Genomic DNA, 20,269 nt, shown 5'->3' on the forward strand with positions numbered 1-20,269 from the left:
CGCACCTACACGCTGCCGCCAATGAGTTTTACAGTTTTCGTACGCCTCCAGGAACGCCTGGACCGGAATGCTGTTTAGCTCCCTCGTCACGGCCTGTTGAACCACCTCTACCGATCCGTGATGCTTCCCCTCCAGCGTCGATTTTATTCTCGGGAATAGAAAAAAGTCTGGCAGGGCCAAGTCGAGGCTGCAGGGGGGCTGAGGCAGCGTTGCCGCCTTCTGCTGGACAAAAAATCGGGGTCCTCATTCAGATGATGAAGATGATCCTACCGGTTGGCCTTTTCCTCCTCTGACAACACTCCCGGCACCAACTTCACGCACGCTTTCCTCATGGAAAAGTTTTCTGTCACGATCCCAAAAACTTGGGTTTGAGGAATGCTGAAGTCATCAGCAATCATTCTGATACTCATTTAACGATCATTGTTATGTAAATGTTTCCCTCGCTACACATTTTCGTTGGTCTTGCTGGTCGAAGGGCGTCTGAAGCGGTCGTCTTCCTCCACTCTTTCCTTACCTTCTCGGAAAAGCTTGTGCCACTCAAAAACACCTGATCTACCCATGGAAGCGTCGCCGTAGACTTCCTTAATCATGTTGTGAGTCTCTTTGCCCGTTTTACCAAGATTTACTCAAAATTTGATCGCGTATCGCTGATCCAGTAAACGCTCGACGATTCTGCGTGATGAGACGTTTCGACAGGGGTTCACAATACAAGCGACCTCCTCTCTTCAACGGCCGAGAGCCGACTGCCGATTTTCCCCTGCATTCCCAATATCCCACTTCAACGATCCTGCATGAGCAGGCCACCTCTCGTCCGCCGGTTCACCCAGGAAAAAACCAGTCCTACTACTTTCAGAACAGACCATGTATGTAATGAATATATGTATGTAAACAGGTTCTTTCTTTTTCTATTTAAACATAAAATGTATATACAATAGGTTAGGTGTTAGGATTAAATGGAGCGACAAATCTTAACCTCTGTCACTAATAACGCACGATTGTGTGTTCCTTAGGGCTGTAATAATGATTTGTGAAACCACTAGCCGACACGTACCGCACTGATACAAAGGAAAAATAAGAATTATTACTGGAATCACCATAGGCCAGCCTTTATGAGTGATGCGTTGTTCCTGAGTGTCCAGTTGCTTGGAGGCAGTAGTGCAGAACCACTTGATATGCTTAATGATTCGAAAGCCTTCATAAGTCTCCAAAATGAATACTCACATAAAAATTTGACGCATAAGCACAAAAGACCTCAAATTACCAGCGACGGTTTCGCGAAAGATGACAAGCTCAGCGCGTCAATAACTACTAGGAAGAACCGTGGGCGAACTGCACGCCAGACACGCATAAGCCTGGTCAATACCGTTCCAAGCACTGCGGCTAGTAGCACCTATGACCCGCCCTAGAATGGGCTACGCCTCCACTGCAAAGCATTTTCTGCCGTCACTTACTTTTCGGCGACAACAGTAACCAGATTTTTTTTGCGACTTACCTGATGAGCCAGCGACCCAGGCTGTACAACACGCCGACAAGCAGTGCCGTAAGCGACGGCCAAACAATATCCACCATCGCCACGTCCGCCTCTGCCAAATGGAGCGTTCGAAAGCAAAGCCCACTGAGAAATTCTTGAAGAGAAAATAAAACGAGAGGCAAATGGACCATGTGAAAAAAGTGAGTCAGCAAAGAACAATCATCGATAAGATTCTGCCATTACCTAAAAATGCAATGTGAACATGTCTCTGGCTAAGTTGTAGGGACGATATCTCACGGGAGCATGGGCCCCACCACCACCGTGTAACTTGAGCGAGTAGTTGATATCTGACGGCAGAAACGTTAGTTTGCGCTAAGTGTGCATAGATTCGTTATCTTGCTCGGCGCTGGGTCTTTATCTCCTCCACTTTATCAGGTCCTTGGTCCAAAGAACCCGTACATCAACCTACCGTAGCGGTGTTGGTTCTCAACAGGTCCTTTAGTTCAAAGCTCCTCACGCCGGCGGGCAATGATTGACAACAGAAAAAATAAAACAAATTAGTTATCTCCTTGCAGAACATGAGCTCTGGAGCGCAAGCTGCATTAGTTTTTTACTATACCACAACAGGTAATAGGTTCCTTGAGAAGCAACGCTCACTTAGAGATTCTCCTGGGATTGTCGGCAGAGACACCGGCGAAAAATATACTGACTACGTGTTTAAGCCAACGCTATCCAAAAATTTTCATACTAAGCTGTGAGGGATTATTCAATACTCTAACAGATTTTTAGTTCTTTCGGTAGCGACGACGATTTTTAGTCGCCGGAAATGAAGCTTGGTCAGCGAGAACACTAACGGCAGGGCGAAGGATCTCTGTGCACATTTCAGTGGCTAAATGTTAATCCAAGGATACTATCGGAGGGACGAACAAAATTTTCAGTGCCTGGTGGCGATTGTGCTATGCACCACCGTAAGTCAGCTTTCATATTTGCTGCTTATTATAATGTGACATTTTGCAATCGAAGACCGCGAGAGTAGGCAACAAATATAAAATAATGAGGTAACGTTGTCCATGTACAAGAGAACCACCCCGCCGCGGTGGCTCAGTGGTTACGGCGCTCGGCTGCTGGCCCGAAAGACGCGGGTTCGATCCCGGCCGTGGCGGCTGAATTTCGATGGAGGCGAAATGCTGGAGGCCCCTGTACTGTGCGATGTCAGTGCACGTTAAAGAACCCCAGGTGGTCGAAATTCTCGGAGCCCTCCACTAGGGCGTCCCTCATAGCCTGAGTCGCTTTGGGACGTTAAACCCCAATAACTAAACCAAACAAGAAAACCTCGCAATCCGAGCTCCAAAACTGCTGCTTCAAAAAAAGCATTTTGGCATCGGAGTGTTCGAGAGAGGAGAATACGCAGGTGTGTGCACGACGACGCTTTTCGAAACGAGTTGAGCGTGAGTTGTGTGGTGCGCGTAAAAGAAATAGGCCACTTCGTTTCGTTGCTGTAAGTATACAGCTTCATACTGTTTCGGAACGAAGCGGTGCTCTGAAGTGACAAGCGGCCGGTCGTTGTCACAGCGCTGTGTACTCGATTGTGCCGGGCGCAGGGAGTGCACTAATTTTATCGCTACGCTCTTCGGAAAGACGACACCACAGCCCGAGGCAAGAGCGGCGAGAAAAGAAGGTCGTCGAGTGAGCTTTGGCACGATCACCGCACCCGCGGCTGTGAATCACCGCGCTCTTTATACACACGTCTCGACCGGATTTCTTGCACAAAGAACGCCGTTATAAGCGCTTCTCGTATGTTTTTAAAGGGGCTGCGAAACACTGCTTGGGTGGATACCGGCTATACTTCAGGTGTCTTCTTTATGTCACACAGATGCTGACTTAAAAAGAATTACAGGAATCGATGCACAGGAACGGGAGTTATTCAGTGGAGAAATTCCAAAATACAAGCAAACAAAACGCTGCCCTCAACTCGATTTTGGCGGGGCTTCCCACTCCTATTTCGCTCTCCCAATGACCGCACCTGGCGCAACCATTCAAAACAGCCTGCCAGAGCACGTCGCGGAAGTTTGCACTCCATGGTTGCCTGCTCTCTGTAACTCGTTCTTGCTGAGACTGGCAGCGTAGTTTCCATGCAAGAGCGCCCCTGGTGGTGTATTTTTATTTTACTAGCTTTGCAGGGCTTTTATCTAAGACAAACAAGTTGTTTTTGTTGATCTAATATAAAACGCAGACAGGTGGCAAAATGTGTCTCTATTTATTCACACAGCTTGCAGTATATTTACTGTTCGTCCGATCATCAAGCTCGCGCCAGGTGATGTCATACCCGCTGCTAAAACCCGCCACTGTGTGGCGACACCATCACAGCCATGAGTTTGTTTTTGGGAGGACATTAAAATATTAAAGAACGGAATATACGCGGTATTACCGACGCAATAGCACCATTGTACTTCACTGTATGCGATCAAGAGGCAAAACAGTCAACTAAGATTGTGTTTCGGGGCCCCTTTAAGGCTTATGAAAACCTGCTACGAAATCATGAGACAAAAAACCTCAGAGAGTAAAATGCGATACCTTTTAGGTGGCCTGCTGCGTCGTCTACAATGAGTGTCTATTGTTTTCCTCGCTATTTTCCCGCTCAAACCCAGATTGGAACCGGTTCTATCGACTTTATATAGTATGCATAAGTCACCAACTTCTGAATGTTCTAGTACCTTCCAATAGATCATCACATGCGGTTGTACTAATCCCACCCACTAATCTACCTGAATTCATTTTCTGGGGTGGTCCTACTTCCAAAATATTTGGGGTCCTTGGGTATTTCGAGGATTGGGACAACTTCCAAATGTCTGTGGTCCTCACATTTTCAACTTAGGTGGCGCTCTATGATTGATGCACTGGTGGTCACGCGGTGTTGATGACGTCACGACTCTCTCAATCCCATTCTTATATCGCGGGGAGTCAGTACCCCTAAAGGCGCAGTGGCGCAGCGGTTGAGCGGCTAAGCTATGCGCAACAGCCCCAGCAGGTGGATGTTGCAAACGCAGCCACCGGCGGGGTTTGCGAGACCGAGGTTGCTCTTCCCGAGCTCCTTTAAGGCTCAAGCGCAGCGCCTCGGTGGACAGGGCACAACCGCATTGAATTTGGCAACAGTAGACGGTTTGGTCATAGTCCGCTAAGCAGTTTTCCACTATCCAAGGTTTGCAGGTTGTGATGATGTCACAATGTCAAGTGACCCCTCTCGAACGATCGAGGAATTTCATCGGCAGTTTCAAATTTCAGGATGGTATCTGAATGGTCAATTGGGGTCACACGACCCTGATGACGTTATCAACAAATTAACCAATTAGAGAATTTCGTTACTGAGAAGCCGGAAGTTTTTTTCTGGGATATTAATCAAACAGCCGCACAATGTTCTAATAATAGCAATACGGTCAAAGGACGCTAAAGAAAGGCATTGTTTTAAATACCTACAATGTACGGTACCGTGTGGCACTCAGCCTTATTTCTAACATTTGGACATGTTTTTCGTCATTTTGTAAAAATTCCGCGTGTTCGACCGCTACGCTAAACCTCTTGTATCACCCAGAAGCCATTTTAGGTGCAACTGAGGAACATTTATGAAGGAAGAGACTTTCTACGGACCGGTTTCCGCTGTTGATGGGGTGCGTATTGCTGCCGCACTTACAGTTGTGTTGTCTTCTGTCATGGCGGTGCAGTGAAGCCACTAGCTGAGGGAATATTAAGTAATCTTTTTACAGGCCCCTTTTAGTACATACCGTATTGTGCGTTTTTATCGTAAAGACTTTCAAAATTTTTCTTACCTCAACCGCTGGCTCGTTTGAGGTGAAACTGCGCACGGAGCTTGCGTATTATGGTAACTTTTGTATCGTAGCAAGTTTTACAACGGTACTTGCTTAGTTGAGCCGTGGATGATGCGAAAACGTAGTCGTCTGCGTCGAGATCGGCGAACCGAAGCCCAAAACACCGAGTTTTCGCTGACGGGCGGCAGTAGCGCCATCTATCTTCCACAACGAAATTAAACAAGAAAAACACAGCTCGAGACTTCGCGACGTCGTCCTCCAGCGCTTTAGGAGAGCCACGAAAGCAGACGATATAAGCTGAATTGGATAAAGTCATTGGACGAAAAAAATAAGACGTCAAACAATATTCCTTTAATGGCACAGCCTCGCTAAAATAGTTGTTTCGGGCATTTTTTCCGCTCACTTGGCCGAACATGTTCGAAGCCCTTCAGTTGAAGCAGACGAAAAGGCTCCCGCGCTCCTTGCAACGCTCGCCTTGGCGACATGTGACGCTTTCTACTGCAGAAAACAGATGGCGCTACTGCCGCCATTCAGAAAAAACTCCGTGTTTTGGGCTTCGGTTCGCCGATCTCGACGCAGGCGACTACGTTTTCGCATCATGCATGGCTCAACTAAGTAAGTACCGTTGTAAAACTTGCTACGATACAAAAGTTACCATAATACGCAAGCACTGTGTGCAGTTTCACCGCAAACGAGCCAGCGGTTGAGGTAAGAAAAATTTTTAAAGTCTTTACGATAAAAACGCACAATACGGTACATAACCCCGTGAAGTAAATACTATGTTAAGAAAAGTAGCAGCTGTCCCACAAGGCTCGCAAGGCTCTAAATCTACGAGACGCGGTTTGAATTCTTACTGAGTGCTCTAATTTTTTTTTTCTTCTCCGAGCAGTCACTCTCTTAGAATGAACGGTTCCACCGCTGCGTTGATCCCTCCGAATGAACACTTGAGACATATGGAAGGTTTCGTGACCGACCAAGATTTAGTCTCTCTGCATTTAATCTCGAGTGGAACTAAAGGTTGTGGCAACGCGGTTAGTCTTTGAAAGTACCAACTTATGATCAGAAAGGGCGAAAAAAACCTCTTCTAGTGTAGAATGGGAGCGACGTGTCTTTCTGTAAGCTCCGCGTCCGGGGAGAGCGGCCACAAAGTAGGCGCGGAGCCAGCGTGCACAGGTGTTAATATTAAAGGTGTACTGAAGAGTAATCTGAACTCGTATTATTACCGCTGGAACTCGATCTACATGTTCCGAGCGTTCTTGGAAACTTGGAATTATTGCCGTGGGCGGCCGATTTCCTTAATTTAAATCGGATTAATGGCGGGCTCCCGCCTTTTTTTTCATTCCCCGCAGATGATGGGAGGAGTGGACCAACCTTTCACCCAGTCCCGTGGCGGCTTGCCGCTCCGCCATCGGCGGAGTGATACGTAGTGATAGGCGAAAGCAAAGAGTCCATACGTATTTTAATTTCTGTGGGCCTAATTTGCAGCTATGTATTCTCTGTCTAGACTTATTTATTCTCACAAACCTAAAAGAAACAAAATAAAAGCAAAAGCAAAGTCGCCACGCAACTGCCTGAAAGGCACTCCATGCGTTGGTCGACTCCTCCCGTTATATGCGGGGAATTCAAAAAAAAGCAGGAGCCGGACGTTAATCCGATTTAATTGGGGAAATCCGCCGCACAGGTCCATGAATCGAAGTTTCTAAGAAAGTTGGGAACGTGTAGATCGAGTCCCCGCGGCAAAACACCAGTTAAGACTCCTTTTCAGTGCACCTCTAAGGCGAAAGCCTTTAATGGCTCTTTCTCCAGTCCGTCCGTCCAGCGTTACATCCAGCGCCTGGGGTGACTCGTCGACGAGCGCACTTGCCAAAAGGTGACGTCATCTTCGTCGACAGGTGGAGCTGTCGGCGCGGTGGCGTCAGGCCTAAATCTCTTACAAAGTCGCGTACAAACCTATATTCAGTCATGTAGCATTTTATTATGTATACTGTACCTACCTTGATACCTTTTTTATCCCCTATATATTCTCTGTGCGCTCATGTCTTCTATGTTTACATAATGGCGTTTTTTTATTTTGATTTTTAGGAAGCCTGTTTCTGATACTGCAATGTCACTGACACCTAGAATCACTTTTTGAACGTCGATGGTCACTGCTGATGTTCTTTTAATAAATTGTTCTTTGTAGAAAACCATTTCCGCTTTTCGTTCTCGAGCGAGCGCCGCTGCTAAGCAGTCGCGCCGCTCGCCACCATACACCATGCTACATCGACAGACACATCGAAATACAAAAGCGAGTGAGCAGATTTCATAAGTACTTAGGAAATCAAGCGTGAATGCAGCGCGGGATCAGTTAATCACCAGTATTTACAAAGCTTGGATCGAGCTAGCGGCAGCCAGCACCAGGCACGCGCGAGCAACCGGCCACAACCAGCAGCCTAAAAGCGCGCCGCCATATTGGATTTTTGACTGCATTTACCGCCTCTCCCAGGTGCCGCCACCATCGTCTTCGAAAAAAAACGTCCCCATTGGCTCTATGAGAGTGTCACTCCCTTGGCGGCGTCGAGCGCTGCTCCGTCGTCAGTCGGTGTGCGGCAGCTAGTGAAGGAGGATGGCTCCCAAGCGGTGCAGCCCTAACAAACATAGTCACTGGCAGTCGAAGTAGCGTGACAAAGGCTTTCGCCTAGCGCACTTTAGGCTGCTAAAGGGCCCCCATAGTTTGTTTTTTTTTTAACACGACAGCCGCAGCTTCGGCCAACCTAAGGACACATATAGCGGAAAGCAGACACGACTCCTAAGCAGCCAGCTCAGCCACCCTTACTGACAACCGGTCGTCCATTCAGCGGAATAGAACCAGTGGGTATGCGGGGTTATTAGTATTAGTATTAGTTATTAGTAGAATTTGCACAAATAAATAATTTACGGATCATGAATACCTTCCCCCGAAAACGAAAGAACAGGAAGTGGACGTGGAAGAGCCCCAATAGTGAGACTAAAAATGAAATGTGCTTCATAGTATGCGCTCCCCCATGCTACTGGGCAGGATGCGGAGGTCCTCGGAAGGCTGCGTTTAAGCGACCAAGGTCTCTAATTGGCTTATACCTCAACAGGGAACGGAAGAAATAAGTGAAACGGAAGCCCATTAAGGAGTCAGCGGTAAGAGGGAAAGTACAGGAATTCATGATATCGCTGCAGAACAGATATTTGGCTCTAACTGAGGAGGACGATCTTAATGTTCAAACAATGAACTATAATCTCACAGCGGTCATAAGCAGCGCGCAGTAGAAGTGAGCAGTAGGATGTTTCGACAGGATACCGGCAAGCTATCTCAGGACACAAAAAATCTAATTAAGAAACATCAAAGTATGAAAGCGTCTAACCCTACGGACACAATAGAACTGGCAGAGCTATCAAAGTTAATAATTAAGCGCAAGACAGCTGACATAGAGCAGTTTAATACGGAGAAAATCAAACAAGCTCTGAAAAACGGAGGCAGCCTATAAGCACTGAAGAGGAAACTAGGCGTAGGTAAAAACCAGATCTATGCGCAAAGAGACAAAGAGGACAATGCCACTAGCAACATGGATAAGACCGTTAAACTAGCCGAAAACTTCTACACAAATCTGTACAGTAGCCAGTGTAATGAAAACGTCAATGGGAGAGGCTGCAGAGCACAGCGATGGGACCTCCCGCCAGAAAAGAAACAGGAAGAAAATAAAGCCTTAGGTGCAAAGCAAAGGGCGGAAAACAGCTGGTGAGGCTCAGGTAGCATCAGACCTGTTGAAAGAGAACGGGGAGATTGTGCTCGAAAAACTAGCCACCTTGTATACGCAATGCCTTATGACCTCGAGCGTAGCAGAACTTTGGAAGAACGGTAATGTTATCTTAATTCGTACGAAAGGAGACGTCAATTGAAAAATTACAGACCACCAGCTGTCTGTCTATTGCCTACAAGGTATTTACTAAGGTAATCTCAAATAGAATCAAGCCAACATTAGTCTTCATTCAGCCAAATGATCAGGTAAGCTATCGTAAAGGATACTCGACAATAGACCACATTCACACTATCAATCAGGTGACAGAAAAATGCACAGAATATAACCAACGTCTATACGTAGCTTCCATTGATTACGACAAAGCATTTGACTCAATGGAACCCTCAGCAGTCATGCAGGCATTGCGTAATCAGGGTGCAGAATGCTCTTATGTGAAAATACTGGAAGATATCGATAGCGGCTGCAATGCCACCGTAGTCCTTCATAAAATCAGCAATAAAATCCCAATAAAGGAGGGTGTCAGGCAGGGAGAAGCGATCTCGCCACTGCTATTCTCCGCGTGTTTACAGGAGGGGTGCCAAGACCTGGACTGGGAACAGTTGGAGATAAAATTTGATGGAGAGTACAGAGGGCAAAACGCATGCCTAGAACAACCGAACTGTGTGTTCCGGAGCTCCCAAAGCCGCTGCGACAAAGAAAGCCAAAAATGACGATGAAATTCTATGAGTTTAATAGCACATGTTTACATCCAGACCATTTTTAACCAAATCTTATGGCTAGTTATCGCGTGTTACGCCCGAAACACGCTCAGAGCGTGTTCTAGACATGCGTTTTGCCCTCTGTACTTATGTAATCTGCGAATCGCTCATGACATCGCCTTGAAAAGTAACTCAGGAAATCAACTGCAAAACGTCCTCAATAAGTTAGAAAGGAAGAGCAGAATGGTAGGCCTTAACATCAACATGCAGAATACCAAAGCAATGCTCAACTGTCTCGCAAGGTAACACCAGTTGAAAATTGAGAGTGAGGTACTGGAAGTGGTAATGGAATACGTCTACTTAGGGCAGGGAGTGACCGCTGATCCGGATCGTGAGAGGAATAAGAATGGGGTGGAGCGCATATGGCAGGTTCTCTCAGATCATGAATGGCAGTTTGCCAATATCCCTCAAGAGAAAAGTATACAACAGCTGTATCTTACCGGTACTCACCTATGGGGCAGAAATGTGGAGGCTAACGAAAAGGTTTCAGTTTAAGTTAAGGACATACGAAAAATGATAGGTGTAAAATTACGAGAGTGGAAGCGGACGGGGTGGGTGAGATGAAAAACGCTGGATAATGACATCCTAGTAGAAATCAAGAGGAAGAAATGGGCTTGGGCAGGGCATGTAATGCGAAGGCAAGGTAACCACTGTTTAAAGGTAACGGTGTGGGTTCCAAGAGAAGGCAAGCCTAGCAGGGGGGCGGCAGAAAGTTAGGCTGGCGGATGAGGTTAAGAAGTTTGCGGGGATAGAGTGGCCGCAGCTGACAAAGGGCATGGTTGACTGGAGAGACATGGGAGAGGCCTTTGCCCTGCAGGGGGCGTAATCAGGCAGATGATGATATCCATTGATACACATAATTTACCGTGCCTAGTAAAATAACCATTGACGTCTACAGCGCTCAGATGCCGGGTTTCGAGATATCAGCACGGTGATGCTTCAGTGCTAAAAATTGGAGGGCACACTTGAGCTCCGCCTGAAAGGTATTGTTAGGTGGCAGCGTTAATGGCTTAGTGCCCTTATATGCAAAATTGATCGTTGTCCCCTTAACATTCGTATACATCCCTGGTAGTCCTCATACCCCTCCTGGCGCAGTGGCGCAGCGGTTAAGCGATTCGCCACCGCCCTACGATGCCAGGTGCTGCCACCTGTGAGTCTTGTGCGAACGACGAGGTTGCTTTTCCCGAGCAACCTGTCACGGCCAATCATTCACTGCCACCTGCCACTGTGCGTAGTTTCCTCACAATCTTCTGGGCTGGATAGGATGACGCCACAAGGTCACGTGACATAGATGGCCCACCTGCCTCCTAGGTTGCTCTCTGGAGATTTTTAGTGAATTTTTCGTTCACGATCAACGACGTCAACGACGAGGCCGGATTTTCTGCGACACGACCGCCTTAACGCTGCAGCGTTAAAACGTCGTTCACATAGTTTTTTAAGGCGAAAGCCATTAATGGCTCACACTGCCGTCCGTCCGTTAGCAAGCGTGTCACACGCGTTTAACTGAAGAACTAAAAAAGATAGAAGAAAACCAAAGGTTTCTTCAGATAGAAGAGGAAGAAATGAACGTAGAAGCCAAGTTTGCTGACTGTAGAGTAATTAGTTAATTAATTATAGGCAAAAATGTCGAAATTCTGTCGAAATAGCATGGACGTCAATACCCACAGGAATGGTGTGAGTCGTCCCGGCATACTGAAAATTATCTCAGAATGGTCGAAAAAATGACAGATTTCTGTCAAATTAGAAGGGAAAATATGCAGTTAAGAGCAATTAACACCTAAGGTTCCCGAAATAAGAATATTTTGGGTATCGATATAGCCACAGGAAAGGTGGGACATCACATCCACCGGAAGTCGTCATGGCATAGTGTCCTCGGCTTTCGCCTCTCAACACTTTAGTTGCCAAAGTGTCCCCGCAATTCTTTGCATCAAGTCAAGTATTAAGCTAACAACATCACACGGGTAGTTTTATTGCACCGCTTCCGAGACATGAACTGAAGATTTCTTCACTAGGCCTTCTCCTTCTGTCAGTAGCGCAATTCCTTGATGGCGCGCAATAACGAAATAACCGTTCACTGGTCGCTCTTCAGCCTGTGGAGCTGGATTCGCACTTCCTCTTTTGGAACCGCAATGAATGAATACGTGTCCAGCTCGAGGTCAGGCTGCAAAGAATGAAAGAAAAATTATTGGTTAGCGGTAATATTTCGGAAACACAAAATAAATTTATCATTTAAGCGACACGCTCCCTCAAGTGCTTTTCAGTCAGTTTCTCGCCGGAAAAAAAATGTGCGCCTGCTTCAACTGTAAAATCTAGCGGAGCTTTTGGGTGTCTCGCGGTCATATATCCACCCACTGTGAAACGTCTCCCATCTACTACTCACTGAATATATTTCAAGGCGCCAAAAAAGCTCGCACATACAAGAGAACACAACGGGGCAAAACGCCACTCATAACCGCTTTTTTTTTTGCAGAAAACACGAACATGTACGTATACCCTTAGCGGGCGCATGCGAATGGAACACATTCACGCTTCAAGAGCGACATGATGAGCAGCGGTCATAATTTTCAGAAGCGTCTCAAGAAACGCTCGTTCGTGGGTTGAGCCGAGTCGCCGTCGCCGCCCTGGATGTAACCAAGCGAACGAGAGTACCGCCGCTCGATCATAGATGGAGCCAGTGGTACGCGCCGTGCGCGCCATCTTCCATGCCCACTGCTTGAGCGGAGGTAGGGTGGCTAAGGAAGGGGAGATCGGTCTGCGGCATTATAGTGCCCAGTATATTCTAGGCACTATAGCGGCAGGGTCTGCGGCGCTGTTTCCTCGCAGTAGCGCCAAGCGCTGCGCCGGTGGAAGGTGTATAGAGTCCAGGGTGTCGAACCGGAACCGAACCTGAACCCGAAACCGGAACCGAACCCGAATTTTCGCCCGGAACTGGAACCGAACCGAACCCAAATTTTTTTCGCCATCTTGGAACTGAACCCGAACCGGAACGATTCAAAGGAACCGTTCCGAACCGGTTCGGGACTCGGTTCAGCCGCACATTTTGTGCAACACGGCATACTTTTTCTTTTTTTTTCAGACCAAATGGCATATGCCAGCGCGTAGATTTACCCAGCGAGAGCTGTCGGCGCTATGAAGTGCGAAAACGGCATCCAGTCGAAATGACATCCAGGTCAACAACAAAACTAAAAGAAGTCTCGTGTCTAGGAAGAAAGCTAATTGGCGTTTCCGCAATGTGCTTTTGGTAATTGCAAAGTATTTTACGCCAGATTGACGTAAAATGTTGGATTTTACAGTATGCCCCTTTCAAATGCTTACGTACAGCTTTACTCGAATTGTTATCACTGCTTTAACTCGTAAAGCACTGACTGAGAATGCTTTCCTTTTTTGTGTGTGTCGAGTACCATAAATATGTGAAGCATAGGCGCAATGACACAATCACGTTGTGCAACATTTACTCTCTGAGGCATTCCTTGTCTCAGACAGCAGATAATGAATAAGACCCCTCATGATGGCTCAGTGGCTGTGATGCTCGGCTGCTAATGCCAAGGTCGCGTGCTTGATACCGGTGGCGAGGTCGCATTTTGATAGCGACGAAATGCAAAAATGCGTGTCTGCTGTGCGAGATGAGTGCACTCTGAGGAACCCCAGCTGGTCTACGCTATCTGGAGTCCTCCACTACAGCGTTCCTGATAGACTCCGCGCCGCTTTGACGCGTTAGAACACACATAATACTATTATTACAAAACAAAGAAATACACATGCGTTTTTTTTAAAAGAATCCGAATATTCTTTGTTGCACGCGACGGAAATAAGCAATGAAAGGCGGGCATGTAGCAGTGGTACGATACTTATAAAAAAAAAATAGTGATTACACAAAGAGGCAATGCGGAAATAGATGCGCTCGCTGAGGTGTGAAAAACACCCAGAAAGGTGCTACTGAAATGAAATGTTACTGCGATGAAGTGATTTTCTGTTATGTCGAATGTCGATGCATTGAAATTGTTCTGCTTATATAAAAAAAATGACAATCGCTTGCGGGCAGCTTCGTCACGCAGCTCTCGGACTGTTGTATCTTGAGTTCTCTGACTGGCAGCTTATATCTGCCTCTGCCGCACATGCGGGAAGCCAACAATAACCGAAACCAAGGAGCATAGGGGACGTACTTTTTAAAAGTAATTTCATCAATAGGAGCTTAAAGAGTAATTACTTTGAACGATAATTGATTAAACTGAAAAAAACAACACACGCCGCCAATAGGATCCAAACCCTTGACCTCCGAATTTTGCATCCGGTGCTCTACCAACTGAGCTACGGCGACGATTTTTTCCTTTATTGTAAGGAAATAGTGCCGAAAAGGAAAATCAGAGTAAGTCCATGCCACAAAACACCAGACTGTGTAATACGAGCCAACCATACCCCTGCAAATCCTCACCTCCCTAAACATCAGAAGTGAGAGGCACACCCATGCATATACGTAGATAGGGGAGCCAGCAAGGCGGCCCTTCCAGGGCCACATATGCTCCCCTCACCAAAGGGCACTACTCACGGAACAAAAATTTCGATGACCGCCTTGATTCGGCGGTGGTCCATCATACGGCTCTTGAGACTAAACAGTCACAGCAACATAAATAGATCACACGGCACAACACAGTTTTTCTCCACTGGCAAAAAACGGGTACTAATCCGTGTGATTTCAATGTCCTTCTCAAGTGCACGTTCGCCGTAATTATGTCCCAGAAGAACGTAGCATCATTGCACAGAATAAAACAATGATCAATGTCCTTTGGAGCATGGCGTAGGTGTCAATTTACTGTTCATGACACAAACATTCTCCTCAGCATGAGGTAATGCCTTGACAGGCAGCGTCGGTGTGTGAAGTTTAGAGAAGAACGTTTTTTCAGCAAAAGAAATACATGTACATTCGCTTAACACGTTTTAAAGCACTGGTGTTAAGGAACTCCAGAAAAGGTTAGCGATACAACAGTACAGGAAAGAAATACCCTGTAAGTACATGAGTCGTCTGCCTTCTGGAGAGGCTATACAGGTAGTCTAAAGAAAAGCGCACAGTGAGGAAATTTAAGGTGTCCGCTACTTCCGCGCGGCGCCGACGACTGTCGACCTTTTCGTGCTTTCGGGGCGGCAGCCCGGGTATAGTGCAACCGAACCATCAGAGTGTTCACCAGCGCCAACCTCGTCAATAGCAGCGAACGTAATGCGTCTTCTTTTACCGAGAGTGCCACAAAAAACGTGGTCGAACGGTGAGGGCGGAGGCTGTGCGAGAACCCTCGCTTCGGGTTGTTTGTGTCTGAGGCGAGAGGCTTAAGGTTGGTTCACATGCAGCGAATGGGCGACTGAGCGGTGCATCCCAGCGAAAATTTCCAACTTGATGGAAGCTCGCCGCTCACCACCGCGACGGTTTTTGCACCGCGGCGTCACGATTCGCTAGCGTTCTCGCGTTCTTTTGTGGAACGCTTTACGACGGCACACGTGCAGCATTCACAGCATTCCACCTCAGGTAGATCGGCTGCAGGTAGATGGGGTATCCTAGAGCGCAGCTATTATGCGCCCGTCCCCGCGTTCTGCGTCGCAGTCGGCATAGCCAGCGCAACCGGTTGTCCAAGTAGCAGAGCGAATTAAACGCCACCTGGATGGTGTCTGACACGGGATGACCCCAAGAGTGGCTAGCAGCATAATACACCACATGCCAGGTAGCGTGTGATGATTGGTTTATTGAGGTTGAACGTCCCAAAGCGACTCAGGCTATGAGGGACGCAGCGTGTGATGAGTTGCGCTTAAACTTCGCATTACCGACAATTGCAACCATCTGTCAATTTTTTTGCCAGTGAGTGCCCGGATGTGTGCCCACCGAATTGTGCACGCGTGTACACAATACACACACACACACACACACACACACACACACACACACACACACACACACACACACACACACACACACACACACACACACACACGCACGCACACGCTAACGCACACGCACACACACACACACACACACACACGTACGCACGCACGCACCATGGAGATTTTTGAGAAAGGAGACTAAATTGCTAACGCAGTAAAGAAACCAACTACAATATTCTAATCCTGAGTGGCAATCGAGCCAGTGGTGGCGGGCGCAACCGAAGAGCTTCGTTTACTGATGCCTTAGGTTACTCGGCCATCTTCGAATATTATTTTTATTGTTGCCTCATGGAATATCAGGAACCTACCTGACCTCGTCTTGCCTTACTGGACTGGGTCGAATTCCGCGACCTCGGTATACGGCCTCATGCCACTATCACTCCCTTGCTCTGCCCGCACATAAAAATTCTTGAAGGCGCACACGTCAAGAAAGGGCGAACTGTCAGGAGGTTGAACTTCCGCAGCATTTACGATCTGAGCTAAAATGAACTGTTTTCTGAACAGTGACCTCGCCGAAAGTGGCGATTGTGCGTGTTTATCAAGCATACGGCTTCTTCACAGGCTAAGCAGTCTTATTAACAGGAAAGGTTCACACAGAATTCCGGTGTTCTTCATTACTGGCACAAATCTTATAGTGTAAGGCATACACCTCAATGTCCTTTTTAAGAGACTGCTGAAGTGTGTTACGTCTCAAACGAACATAGCGTCACAAATAATTTCGTTGTTCAATGGTTCCTCCTTGCTTGCAGATGTAGCAATTCACTGATCATGGCACAAACGTCCGCTTGGCTCGATGGCATGCCCTAACACGTAAGGTCGATGTTTGAAGTCTAAGAAACGTTTTTAAAGCCTATTGAATGTACATCCTCTGAACTCGCTTTAATATAAGGCCGTCAAGAAAGCCTAGGTAAGGCTACACGTAGAGGAAGTAATGACCGATCAGAACCTTTGTCAGCTGCCTTCTGGAGAAGCCGTACAGGTATTCTAAGGAAAAGCGAATATTTAGGAAATGGAGTGCGTCAGCACAAAATTCCCTCATGACTATGTACATAAAAGACAGATGAGCATTTAGTCACCTAATAAGCACAGCTGCTAGGAAACTGTGGTTTTCGGTTTCGAAAAATAAAAATCATGAAACAGGTTAGTGGACAAAAACTGCACGAAAGACTCACCATGCTGTATCAAGGTAGCATGAAATTCTGTGCACGCTTGGGCTCCCTTTGAGAGCGCCCCAGAAAAGTCACAAAAACTCTAACGAATTTACGGTCCTCCTCTTGCAATGCACCAATTGCAACATTGTCCCAACGCAACGTCGCATCGAAGACGTCGCAAGTTTGTGTCCGTACAGACACGAAGTGCCGCCAACCAATGCAAGCCTGCTTTTTTATCATATTCTTTTCATCAGAGCAAGAGACGGAGACGACATCAGCATAGGCCAAAATCTTAATTTTACACTGTACACGGTACAAGTCACGATTTGCTGTGTTTTTGAAGAAACTCAGCTATAGGTGGTCGAGATATATAATGCGAGGTAGAAAGGCGATGTAGAGCAGGTGATGAAAATAAAATATTTCTGGTAAACTCTCTAGATGTATGCTGCAGGTGTGCCAGAGTGGGAGGGTGACTGGCAAGCCGCTTTTGGGGTGACAGAAAGATGTCTTGGCTGTATATACCTGCAAATACAAGGCAACTTCCGCTCATAGTGGGCGCATGCAGCGGTCCTGACGGCGCCCGCTTAAGCATTTTGCGCCGGAGAAATTCCCGATTGACACGAGCTTCCAGAGAGACCTATTACTCGCCTGACAGGGACTCCGAAACTGCTGAAGCTGAAATGTTTTGTAGGTGAAAAATCCACCAGCTTTATGTATCTCATCAGATAGAGTCTAGTACACATAGCCGGTGTACACTAATTCTGAGTTCATTTGATTTCGCGGCTCTTGCGTAAATTTAAATCTTTTTGCCGCGGACAGTAAAAAATCTCGCAATGAGCAAATTTTGCAGTGCTGTTTTATATGCTGACATCACAAAGAAAAGTAAACAGCAAAACAAGGTTGAATAAAAACCTACGTTCAGAATTTTTTATAGCCTGAACCCGTTTGAACCCGTTTGAACCGGTTCGACGCTATCCGGAGCGGTTCGAACCGGAACGGAATGTCGCTCCGGAGCCGAACCCGGAACTGAACCCGAAAGGCGTGAACCCGAACCTGAACCGAACCCGAAAAAATTCCGGTTCGACACCCTGATAGAGTCACATATCTAGAGATTCTATTCGAAGGCGGTCTTGTGAAATGTACTGCACGCGATGGATTGTCCGCGCCGGTCACGGCACACGGAGCGTTGTCCTCCTACTATAAACCCCGTGCTTACATAATAGAATGCAAAATAGTATCAGCCAGTCCACTATGAAGAATGAGCGACGCAACCGGTGGAAATGCTTCGTCTGCCGCTTTCTGCTAAACGCGCTGCCCAAGCAGAGGCTCAGCGCCGCCCATGCCAGAATGCAGAGGTGCGCACCGCCGCTGAAAGGATTCAGTAGTTCGCAGTGCTCAAAGTAATCGCTAGGCGGCGCCTTCGAGAGGACCCTGCCGTTCCGCCTCCGAAGGAGACAGAGGTTTGCTCGAATTTCGCATTATGGAGCCTGGTAATCGTCCTTAAGACTTTTTTTTCTCGGCCATATATAATAATAATAATAATAATAATTCTTTATTGCGCCAAATATTAAAAAAATGAACAGAAATCCGGCCTGCCAAAGCCTCATAGGGCTTGAGCGGCAGAGCCCGACAGGCAGCGGAACCGCGCAGACATACACACAGGCAAAAAAAAAACACATTCAAAATAACGGACATCAAATTAGTATGACGGTGAGAACAAAATAGACACAAGACTCATGTTACATGAAGGAAAAAAAAAAATCCTCATCAGATTAAATCGCAAGGAAGAAAAACCAAAGTGGCATAACAATACCTCAGATCAGTGCAATAAATACAGCAGTAACCAATGACGTCACAAGATTTACTTGACAGGTGGTAAAGCACATGCATGATGTCGTAAACCCTCTAATTAATGTATCGCAGCATCTTTTTTATTTTTTATTTAGTTTTTGCCCGGCGAACACTTGGAGGTAACCTGTTAAAGTGAAAGGGAACGTAATAATCTCTTAAACGCCTTCCATATCTTGTAGACCGTCGGGGAATACAAAAAGGTTCCTTCGGTCGAAGAGACCGTGTGGGAACATACGGAATCTTATAGTCACTAAGCCAAAAATGTTTTAGGACGATCGTTTCCATCAAAAGGCGATCAAAATCAGGTAGAGAAAATACCTTAAAGAGATCAGAATTGGAGGGAAGGCCTAAATCATAGCCGATATTTTTTAATAAAGATCGTAGGAGAGAATTAATCCTGCACTTCCAGCGAACTGCACAGTGACCATAAATCGTTATGCCATAGCGCAGTATGCTATAACCAAGGGCGTTTACGATAACTTTGCGTATTGAAAGCGGCATGTAGTACCTGATGTTGTAAAGCACACAGGAGACGGTTCGGAGCTTTTTACAAACGTGGGACAAGTGATCATTCCATGAAAGAGCACTGTCAAAGTATAATCCTAGGTATTTCACTGTATTTGTATAGCTCAAGGTATACATTGACATTGGGAACAATCAGATCCGTGCAAGAAAAGGTGATGGTTTAAATCTACCTTCTTCATCGGGCTGTGAAAGCATATAAGCTGAGTCTTAGAGCTGTTAACTTTAATTAGGTTGTTTGAGAACCAGTCCATAGAAATTATTGCTGCAGCTTGAAAAGAAGAAATTGAGTCAGAGTAGTTCGGTGACTGGGTTACAAGTACAGTATCGTCAGCGTACTGGTACAGGCCTACAGGAACAAAGTTTGAAAGGTCATTCACGTAGACGTTAAATAACAGGGGACTAATTATAGAACCTTGCGGGACGCCAGCTTTAATTAACCAAGAAGCGCTCTTTGCCCGGCCAATGGAGATATATTGCGTTCTCTGCAGTAAAAAATTTTCCAAAAGCGAAAGAAACGCTCCACGGAAGCCTAACTTGGACAGTTTACACAATAACACACTGTGACACACGCTGTCAAAAGCCTTGCTGACATCCAGAAACAGTGCACACACCACTTGGTTACGTTCAAAAGATCGATTTAACACGTCAGAAAAATCCTCCAAAAGCATTTCCGTCCCTTTACCTTGTACAAAACCATATTGACACGGTGACAGGATTTTGTGCTTATCTAAAAAACTTGTCATTGTAAACAGCAGATGTTTTTCTAATATTTGAGTCAAACAGGGCAAGACTGAAATAGGACGATAATTCTCATACCTATTACGTGCACCAAATTTGTGAATTGGGGTAACTATAGCCGCTTTCATGTTCACCGGGATCATGCCGCTTGAGATAATGCTGTTGAACAGCGACAGCAACACGCCTTTAAGTATGTCGAACAAGGTTCGCAAATCATCAACTGAAATGCCGTCTATTCCCACAGATCTATTGCGTT

The 20,269-nt window shown here is 46.5% G+C and overlaps 1 protein-coding gene and 1 pseudogene across 2 annotated transcripts in view; both read right to left on the minus strand.

Moving 5' to 3' along the window:
- LOC149347352 (putative cytochrome P450 6a20) overlaps positions 1–1,569 on the minus strand; it is a 41,437-nt pseudogene extending 39,868 nt beyond the window's left edge. Inside the window, exon 1 of the transcript XR_016282571.1 lies at positions 1,493–1,569. The product of XR_016282571.1 is annotated as a putative cytochrome P450 6a20 (transcript). The remainder of the gene's footprint in view (positions 1–1,492) is intronic.
- A 10,263-nt stretch (positions 1,570–11,832) lies between these two features.
- Positions 11,833–20,269, minus strand: part of LOC149347354 (cytochrome P450 3A6-like) — a 50,933-nt gene continuing 42,496 nt past the window's right edge. The window contains exon 15 of the mRNA XM_089585561.1: positions 11,833–11,984. Within this exon, the coding sequence (XP_089441687.1) occupies positions 11,895–11,984 (90 nt within the window). The 3' untranslated portion in view covers positions 11,833–11,894. The remainder of the gene's footprint in view (positions 11,985–20,269) is intronic.

The sequence above is a fragment of the Amblyomma mixtum genome, chromosome 4, assembly GCF_055824585.1.
Source record: "Amblyomma mixtum isolate Tamu chromosome 4, ASM5582458v1, whole genome shotgun sequence".
NCBI classification, from domain to species: domain Eukaryota; kingdom Metazoa; phylum Arthropoda; class Arachnida; order Ixodida; family Ixodidae; genus Amblyomma; species Amblyomma mixtum.